Raw genomic sequence first — 12566 nt, 5'->3', positions numbered from 1 at the left:
AAATAGCAGCCTTTGATGGTCCCCTTTCTTTTGTCCCCATGCCGTTGGCTCTGACAGTTCCCTCTCGGAGGGGGGGGGGGGGGGTTCCTCCAAGGGTTTGTTTTGCTAACTGGCACCATATTTTGCCTATAAAGTGCCACCATGTGAAGTTAATCTCAACCTTGGGCAATGAGAACAACTCCTGAGGATCCAACTGAGCTAAATTAAAAAGACTTCCCAGGAATAGAAAAAAGTGTTTTTGCTCTCATGAGAAAATATCAAATCGTCATTGAAATAAATGAAAGCATGTAAAGTCATTATCGTTACCGCCGTCTGTGTTAAAGTGATGTAAACAATTCATCAATAAAGAGCCCAGGAATGAACAAACATTGTCCTGGGACTGATTTTAATGGTAATATTTGTGTACCTTTGTTTGCTTACTTTTACTTCTTTAGAGACGGCACTCTATGAAATGTGACAAATGTAAATCAAACACTGAACACGCGTGGAACTCTGCTCACGCGTTGTTAGGCTTATCTAAGTGTGATCGTCTTTACTGATATCTACAGTGATGAGCAACACATTTTGACCCCCCCCCCCCCCCCCCCCCACACACACACACTCAACTACACATAAAAGCAATAGTTTCACACGTCATTAATATCCACAGAGAACAAGTGAGGCGTCTTGTGAGACTTGTGGGTGTACGGACAGAACCGCGGTCCACGTCGTCCTCTCGCTCTCGCACACAATCGACTCCTCAGACTTTCAAGATATGTGAAAATGTTTGTGCTCCCCCCCCCCCGACCCACCCTTTGCGATTTTTCCTCCTCCTTTTGCTGTTCTTGGCTGTCAAGCTATATTAGTGTCCGATAGAAGTAAGTCATTTAGAAGAGGCTCCGTCGGCCAGCCCCTCAGCTCCACTAAAAGCTCCAGGATTAGGTCCCAGAGGCCTTTGTCTCCACAGCCAGCAGGATTAGGGGAGATTTACTGCGAAGAGAGGAGGAAAAAAAGTAGTTATTTCATGATGAAACCTGGCCAAAGCTGTGTTTGGCTGGGGGGTGGATTAGAGGCACACAAAGAGTGTGGTTGTGTGTGACCCTCCCCATCAGAGAACCCCCCCCCCCCCCCTGGATCAAGGTGACCAGGGTTCAGGGTAAATGAGTACTGGCCTCGTCAATTAGCTCTCCGGGAATCCAAAACTGCCTCATCTTCACATTCCCACAATGATGAGCGAGTTTTAAACAGCAGCGCACAAAGCTATGAAACTCCAACGTGTCCTTACTTTAATCAGCACGTCTGTGATGCAGCAGATCTAATCTCCAGGATGAGATAAAGACTCGTCTGTGGACGTAAGTGAGAAGCTACTGGGTCGCAGTCCCTCCTGCAGTGTTTAAAAGTGCTTAAAAGGAATTATCCCCCCCTCTTAGGGGATCCAGTTACACATGCACGGATTACAGCGAACAAAACGCAAAAGAAGTTTCAGTGAGCAGGTGAAATCCCACACAGGTTTAAGAACTGAAGAGGGAATGATATTATTATTATTATTATTATTATTATAGGACCGCAGGGCTCAGCTGGCAGTAAGAGAACTGTGATGTGAATAGTTGGTGTCCAAACATGTCGTCTTTATCCAGTTATTAAAGTGCGACACACTTTGATGTTGCACACAGGCTAAATTTAGTGACATTTTTGATGAGTTAAACTAAAGAGGCAATGACTAAAACGAGCAAGGCACTACTTGATGAGTTGTTTAATAAGTCGGAACTACTGCCTTCTATGACGATCAATAATAAATCCTTTTGTTCTCTGTTGAAAGAGCCAGTAACAAGAAAAACATTTGGGTTGCCAGGTTGTGAAAATTCCCCCCCGTCTGGCAAGATATTTCAAAAGAAGGGCTGCTAACTATTTATTTATTAACCTCTTTACTAATAGCTTTCTAATATTTTGTATAAGAAATGTATAAATACTAATGATTGGATGGAAGGTTACGATTCTAAAGTCTTACTGACCTAGATTCACTTCTTTTGGAAAACTGGGAGGAAGTTGAAATAAGTAAGGGAGGGGGGGGGGGGGGCAGTTAATCTTTTTTTTTTTGTCCTCGTCTTCTTCTTTTGTCACCAAGTTCTTTTCTTTGTTTTTTCTAAAGGTCTCCTGTTTAACAGATGCTTCAGAAAGAAAACGTCCCTTATGTTCAGGCTTTCTTTAATTACTTATCAATAGTGGAAATGTGTATTGACGAGGATCTGCCAGGACGGGACCTTTGTAGTTGTCACTTATCTCAAAAGGAGGTGCCCCTCGGACAGCAAGTGGATCGATCGGCATCCAAAACACAACGGAGGGGCCTTTTGGAGCCGGAGCGATGGTGGGCTGGAGAAGGGCGGACAGGCGGAGGAGCTAAAGAGTTCTTCATTGGGAGAATCGATCAGGCCGACTGGCCTTTGACCCGAGGGAGACGGGGTGGGGTGGGGGGGTCTTTGGGTGTTCTTAAGCCCCAGTGAGTTCCAGGATCATGCTGTGAGACCTGACACTGGCTATGACACACTCAGGGCTTAGCGCGACATTGACCCGGCTGCAAAACAAACTGAGTACACATTAAAAAAAACCTCAAATTTTCACACGAAAAAAAGTGTTAGATTGAAATCCCCGATTGAGATCATTTTATGTCACAGAGAGGCTTATATAGTGGACAAAATAAACAATTAGTCTGGTTTTATTAATCTGAAACAAGGAGCTGCAAGATTTATTTTTTAATCCAACACCCCCTCCTGCATATCAGCCAGAGATATTATTATAATCTTCCAATTATCTTGCTGTGATCTCCCGTGCGGCCCCCGGGAGCACGGCAATAAGCGGATACTGCAGCAGATCAATACGAGGGGACTGAGTAAAGATCAGACTCTCAATTAGGCAAGACTGCTATAGATTAAAGATCTGGAAGGAGGGACAGGCGGGTAACGCCGTCTCGAGGGTCAAGGGCCCCCACGCTGGAGGAAATCCGGGTGCAAGAGGTGAGCCCAAGACCAACAGACAGAATACGGACCCTGGCCCCTTTAGAGCCGTCCCCTTTCAGCCCAGAAGTGATGGAAAACCACGTAAACACTCGGCAGAGGTAAACACGGCTCGGCTCGCAGCCCCCCCCCCCCCACACTAGTCTAAGGTGATCACGGGGAGAGCGAAAGAGAGGCACTGATCGAATTTGATAATGAAGATGACCCCTCTAAGCTGCTTTTCTCCACATGTTCAAAATCTCTGCAACACTCCATAAACACTAGGAAGCCCCCCCCTGTCACTGGAACATTGTGTAGGTATTGATCCCAGCTAACTGGCTCTCTTTAATACCTGGGTGTCTGTGGCCCCCGGCCTGGCGAAATGCATCCTGACATGTGACGGGAGAAGCTTAACAGGCAAACACACCGAAGAAAGGATGAAGAAAAGATGAAGAAAGGATGGGCCTCTCAGTTTAGCATTTGTCTTCCTATTTGCACATCTGCTGAAGAGAGAGAATTACGGCAGCTGCACCTGCTGTTGAGGAGACGTCTAGAAGTAAGGGGACGGAGAGAAAGCTTTGTTTGTACAGCAAAGGTGGAAGAAGTGCGCAGATCTTTTCCAGCAAAGACGTAGAAAACACAAATGAAAAGAGGAGTTGTTTTTACTGTGCTTTTAAAAGTATACATTTCGAGCTTATTCAACTTATTATAGTTTTAATTTCTTGGACCTTATCGGTGTAAACAATGACCCACGGAGACTTCACTAAATAGCCGGTGGAGTTTCTAGAGAAATGTGCTCAGCGTATTAACATACATCCCAGAAGGCATTGCTTTAAAGGTAAACCCCTCCTGAAAAAAATAAATTTAATAATAAAAGGCTAAACTAAGTGCAAGCTGTTTTAGGTTTTCATAACTCAAAAAAGCTGCTTTTCTAATTGTATTCAACTCACTTTAAGGCAGCAGTGGAACCAGCTTAGTTATTGGTACAGTATTTGTGTTTTATTAGCTTATATGATTAGTATTTAAAGTTTACCGTCAGATGAATTTAGTTCAGTAAAACTATTTGTAACGGAGAAATTAGAGTAAATATTACAGCAACGTTCAGCCGAGAGTTAATCTATCGTATGATGCGAGTGAAGGCCATTCAGCATCGTTTAAACTTGTATCATTTAATAGAAAAACATTAACAACCAAAAAAATTTACAAAAAAGAAACTTCTTACAGCGTATTTACAGCACTCAAGTACTTTTTTTCAGTCACTTTCAACATAAAACAGGACAGATTAGTTAACAGGTATCCATTAAATGGTAAAGTGTCTGTAATTAACGAGTAGTGAACACAAAATCTGTTTTAATGGAGCAATCGGCTAATTTCCTGCAGCGCACACACACACACACACACACACGACACCTGGACAGCGGTGAAAAAGGTTCATATCCTGCCGGAGACGATGCCCTGCATTGATATATTCCATCATCTAGACCACATCAGGAGCAGTTTACATTTCTGCTGAGGGTAATTTCATACGGTCAAGTGCAGATATAAGAGCCGTCCATCGAGTCGATAAGAACGCCGGCGTGAAAAACACCAGTGCATTCACGTAGCAGGTTTTCAACAGACTCAGACCCCAAAATGCACTTAAGAGTCACTTAGCAGTGTGCTAGTAAGTCCAAGTGAACACAGACGGGGTACTCAGGCTCAGGTCCGACACAACAAGAGCATCTCTATCGTGCAATTTAGGCTGCAGACGCAGCCTGGCGTGAGGATCGTGTTATTCACCGATGCCCAGGCAGGCTCATCTCTGTTGGAAGGGTTTTTATTCGCAAATTGCTTACAGATTTTGTGGCCACTACTCAAATCAAGATAAATAAATAACAACAGTTTGAACTGAAACAAAATGAAAAACTATTAATTTGGGCTCATATTGCTTTGAAGGGAGCTCTTCTTGTTCAGTCCAGTCCAGTAGGCAGCAATAATAGGAGGCTCCTCTCAGGCTATTTGACCGTAACGCTCCCCGACACTCTGGAGGCAGGTTCAAATCCCCCCCCCCGAACGTCTCAGACTCTCCGCAAACCAATATGAGGGAAGTGAGCAAAGTGCAGCTGACAGGCCACAGGTCATCTTTTGACCTTTGAATCCTCCTTGATCTTCCAAATCATCAACTCCATGCAGGCAGAAGCATCTTCGCTTGAGTCGTGGCCTTCCACTGGAAACACACGGCAGAAATTATTACAAATACATTTACTAAAAAATACATTTAGCCACCATCACTAAGCATTAAAAATCTAGTTTTTAAGGATATGGGTCTAAAAACGTGAGAAACAAATGGAAACACGCCCCGAAGAGAAACTGCATGTTCACGTTTGAAGGGTTTCAGCAAGTGTTGCTGAGGCTGAAGCTTCAGGCGACACCTGCTGGTGACTTGGATGTGGTGCAGCTGAGCGACTCATTTCAGCTTTTTTATTTCTAGAAGATTTAAATATAGAATTTAACTCATTACTGAGCTTTATTGAAAAATACTAGATTATATGATAGTGGGTCATAAACAAGTCTTTTAATTTCTAAATAAACTTTAAATTTCACTGTAATTTTGTCTCTGATTAGGATCATTACCTGACAGGTTCATTTATTGACTGACTGATCAATCTGCTGGTGTTTCTATTATTTGCATTAAAGTTTTTCACTTTGTGATTATGCTCTGGGGGAGAGGTGATCCTTGGATGCAGCGGGGAGGGGGGGCGTTACTTAGTGTAATTTAGGGCCATTACGTCATGTCAAAGAATTAAAAGGCCGTAAAACCTGTTTATTTTATATTTGTAATACGTTTATCATGAACCGATGAAGAGTAACCAGATCACTGCTGCTGCTACTTCTCTGCCATTTCCTCACCGTTATCCTGGATGATGCGTTTGAGGTAGTCGGCCATCAGGTTCCTCAAGGCACGTTTGTAGGGCAAGCCTAGACGGTGAGGGAAAACAATGGCGGTGTCTACAACTGAAGTGTGGATTAGCTGGAGGTGAGAGAGAGAGAGAGAGAGAGAGAGAGAGCGAGGGAGAGAGCAACATAAAGATGTTTCTCTTATTTTAACAGAAAAACCAGCGTCGCAGCCCGGAAACGAGGTTTACAGGGCTGCAGATTCTCCCAATGCACCATAAAGGGAATATAAAGACTTGAATATAAAGAAGTGAGGAGCCTCTGCACCTTCAGAGCGAGCAGGTCGCTCTCCAGACTGTGTCCCATCAGGATGGATTCAGAACTGAACATGCTGAGCAGCACGGCTTGAACGTCTCGCAGACTGATGGAGGCGTTTTCCAAGTCTTCTTCCGTCACACCTGAAAATCTGGAAGATGTGTAGAAAAGAAAAAGAAAAAAAAAACTTTACAAAAGATGTGACCGAGACGGGGGCTGCAGAGAAGAGACGAAACTCACCGCGTGTTGTAATCCACCACTTTGCTCTCAGGTTTGACAAACGTGTCGTAGAGGACTTTAATGTCAGAGTCGATGACGGTCACCCTCGTCAGTTCCAGGCCCTGCGTCGTGTAACACTGAATCGGGAGAGAAACGAACACGTTCACGTGACTTAAAGGAGATAAAGGGAAATATGAAAACTTTTAGTTTGTGTATTTCTCTTCTTAAGCAGGCAAAAACCTGTCTGACTCACCATCTCACAATCCAGAGCGAACACGCCTCCATCGCCATGAAAAGGGAGACCTTTGCTGAACGTTGTGACGAAGCCGTCGACAGACTCTTTACGGCCATCCTGAACATGTTGCTGTGGGTAAATTCAAATCGTTATTTCTGGAGATGCCCATCAAATGTGTTTTATCGTCGGTATTAGGAAGCATGCTAAAATGACAACCAGTTAAGGGTAGCGTAATGTTAAACATCCAAGAAGTAAATACGCTTCCTCGCATGGGAGAAGCAGCGGGCTTCTCCCATGTATCAATAATAAAGATTAGGTGTGAAATATAAAATGCACAGGGTATTAGATAGATGAGAGGCTGCTACGAGCTCCAACCACAGAGCTAGAGTTACCTTGGCAACCTGGCAACCTGGTGTACCGACAGCCGCAGCACAGCAGCTGTAGCTCGTCTCCCAGCCCCCAGCGACTGACAAGGAGGCAACAAACTGTGTTATTAGAACTCTGACAAGTTGAATCCATTGGAATAACTGAGAATGCAACGCTTTCGTTCTAAAATGAATGGATTTTAAAATTAGCCAATGCTAATAGTTCGCATGACTCACCTTTATGTCTGCGTAACCGCCCCCAGTGAAAGTTGCATTCCTCCTTCCGCACACAGTTGCCTTTGACGTTGAGTTTATATTCAGCGCCGCACCGGCAGCATATCTTGTTGAACGCTGCAGACACGTCACGCGGTCGTGTGGAATTCAGCTGCAGTGACACAACAGTGCTGAGACGGACGACGTCACTCACCATCTGAAGTTGTCTTTTTCTCTAGGTTGCAGCAAATGATGGCTTTGCCGGGAGACTCCGGGTTGGGTCTCGGGTATCCGTGCTCCTGGAGCTGCTCATCCGTCATCAGGTAAGGCTTCAGCTTCCTGTACAGCGTGGCTCCTGCAGTGGGACAGATGGAGACGTGCTAAAAATGTACCGATTATTACAGCCCTGCCAACACAACACAAAAAAAAAAAAACATTTAATGGAGTGAAAGAATTGCACCTTCATAAAATAAGAGTGGAAAACAACAACAACTGATGAACTTATTTACCGGTGAGCTTCTCCTCTTGCTGCCTGCCCTTCCTGTTGAGAGTGAAGCTGGTCGTCGCAGCGAGACGACCCCCCAGAACCTCCTCGTGGGACTGGGCTCTCCTGTTGGAAACTAAACCAGGACCCACTGAACAGACACAAACAGCTTTAGAAGTGGAATGTAGCCTCGAACCTTTAAATGCCTGCGTTGAGCATTGAATCGTTGAATTTTGTGCAGGACGGACAGCGGAGACATACTGGCGGCCGGCGATGGACAGGGACTGGTCCTGCCGCGGAGCTTCTTCAGGGTGTTGACGGCTACGTTGAGGTAGATGTTCTTACTGCTGCTGCGCTCATACGCCAGCTTCTCCTCGTCGAGAGCCTGAAACAGTCGAGCCGGAAGTTGCTCAAATGAAGCGCTCCTCGGATTCCCCTTGGGGCGCGTGACGAAAACCAAATCGTACCATCTGGAAGGCCGTGTCCTCCGACGGGCAGAATTTGACGCATTCTTCGATGAAAGTGTTAAGGTAGCGCTGGCGGACGTTGGTGGGAACTTTGGCCCCGAACTCAATGGGGATGACGGGGCGCCTCATTGAACTACTCTGAGGAAGAGAAAGTCGAAAGAGTGAGTCGTCAAGTGGGGGGAGGATCAGACACAAGGAAATCGTGCGGCCTGCGGACACCTTCAGGGTGGGGGTGTGTGCCACTCTCTTTTGCGTGACAGTGGACATGGTCTTGGACAAGATGCCGACGGTGGTTTGGGTCTTTACGGCTGTGTGTGCCCGGCTGGGGGACGACACCCGATTGGCAGCTGGTTTGAAATCTGCAGGACCAAGACGAGCGTTCGCGGGCCGAAGCATCTTTAAAAGTTGGCATTCAGCGAGAAAGAAAAGACATTTCTGCCACAACAAGGTGCCGCTTTGACACCATTACCTGCTTTGGTGCTCGCTGTCTGTGCTTTGGGACGGTGTGCGATTCTCTTCCTGTCCCCAGAGGAGCCGGGGGCGGCACTCTGCGCAGCTTTGACCGAGGCAGAGAGCTGAGCAGCCTGCTGCTGCGCCAGCTGCATCCGCCGGTAGCAGACCGCCTGGGCGGAGAGTCTCTTGCAAGGCGGCGCCGCGGCTTGAGAAGGTGCGTCGTTCTAATAAAAAAAAAAACAGAAGGGTGTGGGTGAGGCTTTAACTCTTTGTGCCGTTTTCAACAAATGCTAACACATTCTAAATGATATAAGTCAGAAAGGACATTCAGAAGCTACAACCGCTACCGGTGGAAATCCCCGAAAATATTTTCACATTCATTTCTCTCGCTTCTTTACTACAACCAGCCCCACCCTTGATGAAACGCAGATGTCCTTGGCAGCACATGAAGCGGTTTTCGTACTCTGAAGAACGAGGCGGTAGCAACGCCAGAATGGGTCTTACCAAAGGGCTTTAAGAATCTCAATGTCACGTTACTTAACACTGTTTGTTTTTTACATTCTCTCTGCGATAATGTTGTCATGGCTACAGAATACACGCTACATTTTTTAGCACACACATGCGATGGATAATTTGATGCTGTAAATCGCTGTATCTTTTGAACTTAAAAACACAATTGGAGATATTTGCGCATTCATTCCTCACTAACTTCGACTTGCCTGGAGACAACAAAGTGGGAGGAAAAACAAACAAACAAGAGGTCGAGTTGACAAACTTACGTTTCCTTTGGAAGCAAAATGGGAGACTCTCTTCTTCTGGCCCGGGAAGAGAGTGGTTAAAGTGGTCTCTGTGCTTCTTTCCTCCTCCAAGTCCTTGAATGCCTTTGAGAAGTCACAACACGGCATGTTTGTTTAATCCCAACGACTTCGCGCCTTTGGTACATAAACTCGTAAGAAAAGAAAGAGAAACCAGTACCGATTTAGCTTGCCTTCCCTTGTCTTCCCTCTTCACGTCTTTCGATTCGTTGAAAATCCGCAAACACTCCTCCATGGGATCCGAGTCAAAGTCCAAATCGTCCTGGAAACCGGAGAAGTCGAATCCAACGCCGCTCTCGACGATGCGCCCACCCTCGTCGTCGTCGTCAGAAGGGGTCATCACTGTAGCTTTCCTCTTGTTCAGGCGTCCCCTCTTTAAAGCATCAGCAGATTTTCTCACCAGGACATCGTCTGGCTCTTCGTCGTCTTCGTCCACCCGTATGGGCTCGGCCTCCTCCGGGCTCTCATCTCCGAACAGAGCTGCGTGACTTAAACTCAAGCTGGACCTTTTTTCCTTGAGTCTTTTCCCGTTTGATGAGCTGATGTTTTGCTTTACTTTATCTTTACTGTGGGTAGAGCTGCTTTTCCTGCTGCTGCCGCCGCTTCCATCGCTAGAACTGCTTTTATGGATTCTCTTCACGTCTTTTCCTCCTTTACTGCCATCTATTTTACCGTTTTTGTCATGGTGCTCCTTAGACCTACTGTGCTCCTTTTCCTTGTCTGATATCTTTGGCTTCTTCTTATCCTTTGCACCATTTTCTGCATCTTTACCTTGTTTACTAGAGTTTATTTTTTCAACAGCTTTAACCTTACCGTCTCTTCTCTTCTCACCTCCGCCTTCCCTCTGAGCTTTATCACATGTCTTAAGCTTAACGGAGTTTTTCCCATCGTCTCTTTTTCCGTGACTCCTGTTCTCCTTCTTAGCAGAGTCCAGGTCTGAGTTCTTTAATGAGCCTTTCTCTTTAGTCCTGCTGTCACTGCTCTTAATGCTATCTGCTCTATTGACATCCACTTTCTTGGATTTGGCACTTTTCTCCTGGTGAATTTGTCTCGCTTTCTTTTTTTGTACGCGATCCTTTCCCGGCAGATCTTCCTGGACATCCAGGTCACCTGCCGAAACGTCTTTATTCCTCTGCATCAGCGCATTAAGCAGACCCGCAGTTCCCTCTTTTTTCTCCTTCACCACGGCATCCCAAAGGGAAGCACATTTGTTTTTTCTCTGCTGCAGATTAGTAAGTGATGTTGGCCGATACTCTGTTCCGGAACTTTCCCCATCAGATTCAGAGATGGTGTACTTTTTAAAGTCAATGCTCTGCGGTCGTGGCTTTTTCACAGCTACGACACACTCCTCATTCGACATCTCTGGTCCCGGTACTTTACGTGAATTCAATCTTTTTGATTTATGAATTTGTGCAGCCTTGTCCGTCTTCCTTTTCGCAGCGATTCCTGCCGAGTAGTTCGATAGCGGATCGTATTCCATATCTGTGGATGGTTTTGAATTGTCCACAGTGTATTTGCACTTTGAGGAGGAGGAGCTGTTGGAATATTTTGGACTGGGAGGTGGGGATGGGGGTCGTGTACGAGTCCGAGATGAAGGCTTTCGCAAAGAAGTAGGAACGTACTCCATGGAGTTGCTATTGTTCCCCTGGTTGTCTGCATCCAGGGTATACTTGCTGCAACCAGGGGTGGGGTCATAACCTTCTGATGCCATGTGATAACTCCCAGGGTCATAGGCCACGTGTGAAGGTGGAGATTTTCTATTAACCACGTTAGACGAAGACAACCTTTTACTGCCACGTGGATCATAAATGTCATCTCCGATGCGCGAGAGCTTTCTTTTTTCCTTCTCCACCTCGCCGCGGACCTCCTCGATGGCCCTATTGACCATCTCCAGGGCACCGCTGAGGTCTCCAGAGCCAGCCTTTCCATTCTGCTGATCCTGGGGCCTCACTACTTCTGGGTTGAATGGATCATACCCTTGTTCTGTAGGGATGCAGGCAAACAGTTCACGCATTTTCATCTGAATAGCACATGCCAATATACTAACCAGTCTCACCAGAGGGCTGAGAATAGCTACTAACTACTCATTCTATGTAACATAAAATAAATAACTTTATACAACTAAGTTCTTTTATTGACAGGATTTGCAATATTGTTGTACTTGTTTTAATGACAATAAAGACCTATACTCTATTTTGTGCAACAGCATTAGATTCACATTGTCTCCCATGTTTTGAGGTAGCACAGAATCGTGAATAAGCAATAACACAAGTCAATCACACCACCTGCCACCTTCACTGTCTACACCTGCAGCATACAGACAGATTGCAGTTTCCCTGGTGCAACGCTTATTTATGCTTCCACTTTTAATCCAACAGTAATGTTCTTGATGTAGATAACAGCACTTCCTTTTATTTTTTTTATGGAAGTTGGTTCTTCCTAGTGTAGCGTCGGGCATATGGGGCCAAACGGTCCGACCTTTGCCGACAACGCCACTTTAGGACTTGCAACCTAAAGATCTATTTAATTTGTTCCGTTGGTCCCAAACTCGTTTTAGCGGGTTTCCCCACCCACAGGTCCGCTCACAGTGATGACCAGCACGGCATTAGGAATTCAAAACATTTATTTACACTCTAAAAACAAAAGAAAACAAATGAAAAGGAGAGACACGGCAGCGACAGTCTACAACCAACCTGCCTTCGAGACGGGGAAAACACAAATGAGGGCCCGGAACGAGGGAGGGGAAGCACCTATATACGCCCCCCCCCCCCCCCAATCAGCGGTAAATGGGCCACAGGTGCTCCCTCCCACACCTGCCTGCCCAATTAACCCCAATCATCCGGTTACATTAGCCACATACCTGTAAAGAATCTTACTTCAGTACTTTGTATGCCACAGAAACTCTCTGTAGTTATTATTACACCCTTCGAAGTATGTATATCGCGACATAATAAAAACGATCAGCACCTTTCTGTGACGATTGGAGGTCTCTTTGCCTTTTATCATCTGCCAGTGCTCCGTAGGAAGCCCGTCGCTGCTGGCTGTGCCTGAAGTGACAGTACGGTCTGTTGCACCCATTTTTGCCGTCTTTGCCGTCGATATATTCCGCGTAAAACGGACAGTCGATCCCTCGGAAGAAGCTGGTGGACCTCAGCAT

General features: G+C 45.8%; 1 protein-coding gene across 1 annotated transcript; it reads right to left on the bottom strand.

The window, feature by feature from the left end:
• Positions 1-4148: 4148 nt before the first annotated feature.
• rexo1 (REX1, RNA exonuclease 1 homolog) lies at positions 4149-12566 on the bottom strand. The gene is made up of 16 exons (XM_068743608.1): positions 12377-12566; positions 9570-11392; positions 9374-9475; positions 8611-8818; positions 8361-8500; positions 8142-8279; positions 7936-8059; positions 7700-7825; positions 7405-7545; positions 7215-7328; positions 7005-7078; positions 6631-6741; positions 6399-6514; positions 6171-6309; positions 5859-5979; positions 4149-5175 (listed from the first exon to the last, which is right to left on the bottom strand). Exons 1-16 carry the CDS (start codon positions 12564-12566, stop codon positions 5087-5089), a joined length of 3756 nt encoding a protein of 1251 aa, XP_068599709.1. The 3' UTR covers positions 4149-5086.

The sequence above is a fragment of the Brachionichthys hirsutus genome, chromosome 9 (assembly GCF_040956055.1).
Source record: "Brachionichthys hirsutus isolate HB-005 chromosome 9, CSIRO-AGI_Bhir_v1, whole genome shotgun sequence".
Classification (NCBI taxonomy): Eukaryota; Metazoa; Chordata; class Actinopteri; order Lophiiformes; family Brachionichthyidae; genus Brachionichthys; species Brachionichthys hirsutus.
Note: the sequence above shows the minus strand (reverse complement) of the source record. Positions and strands in the feature narration are given on the sequence as shown.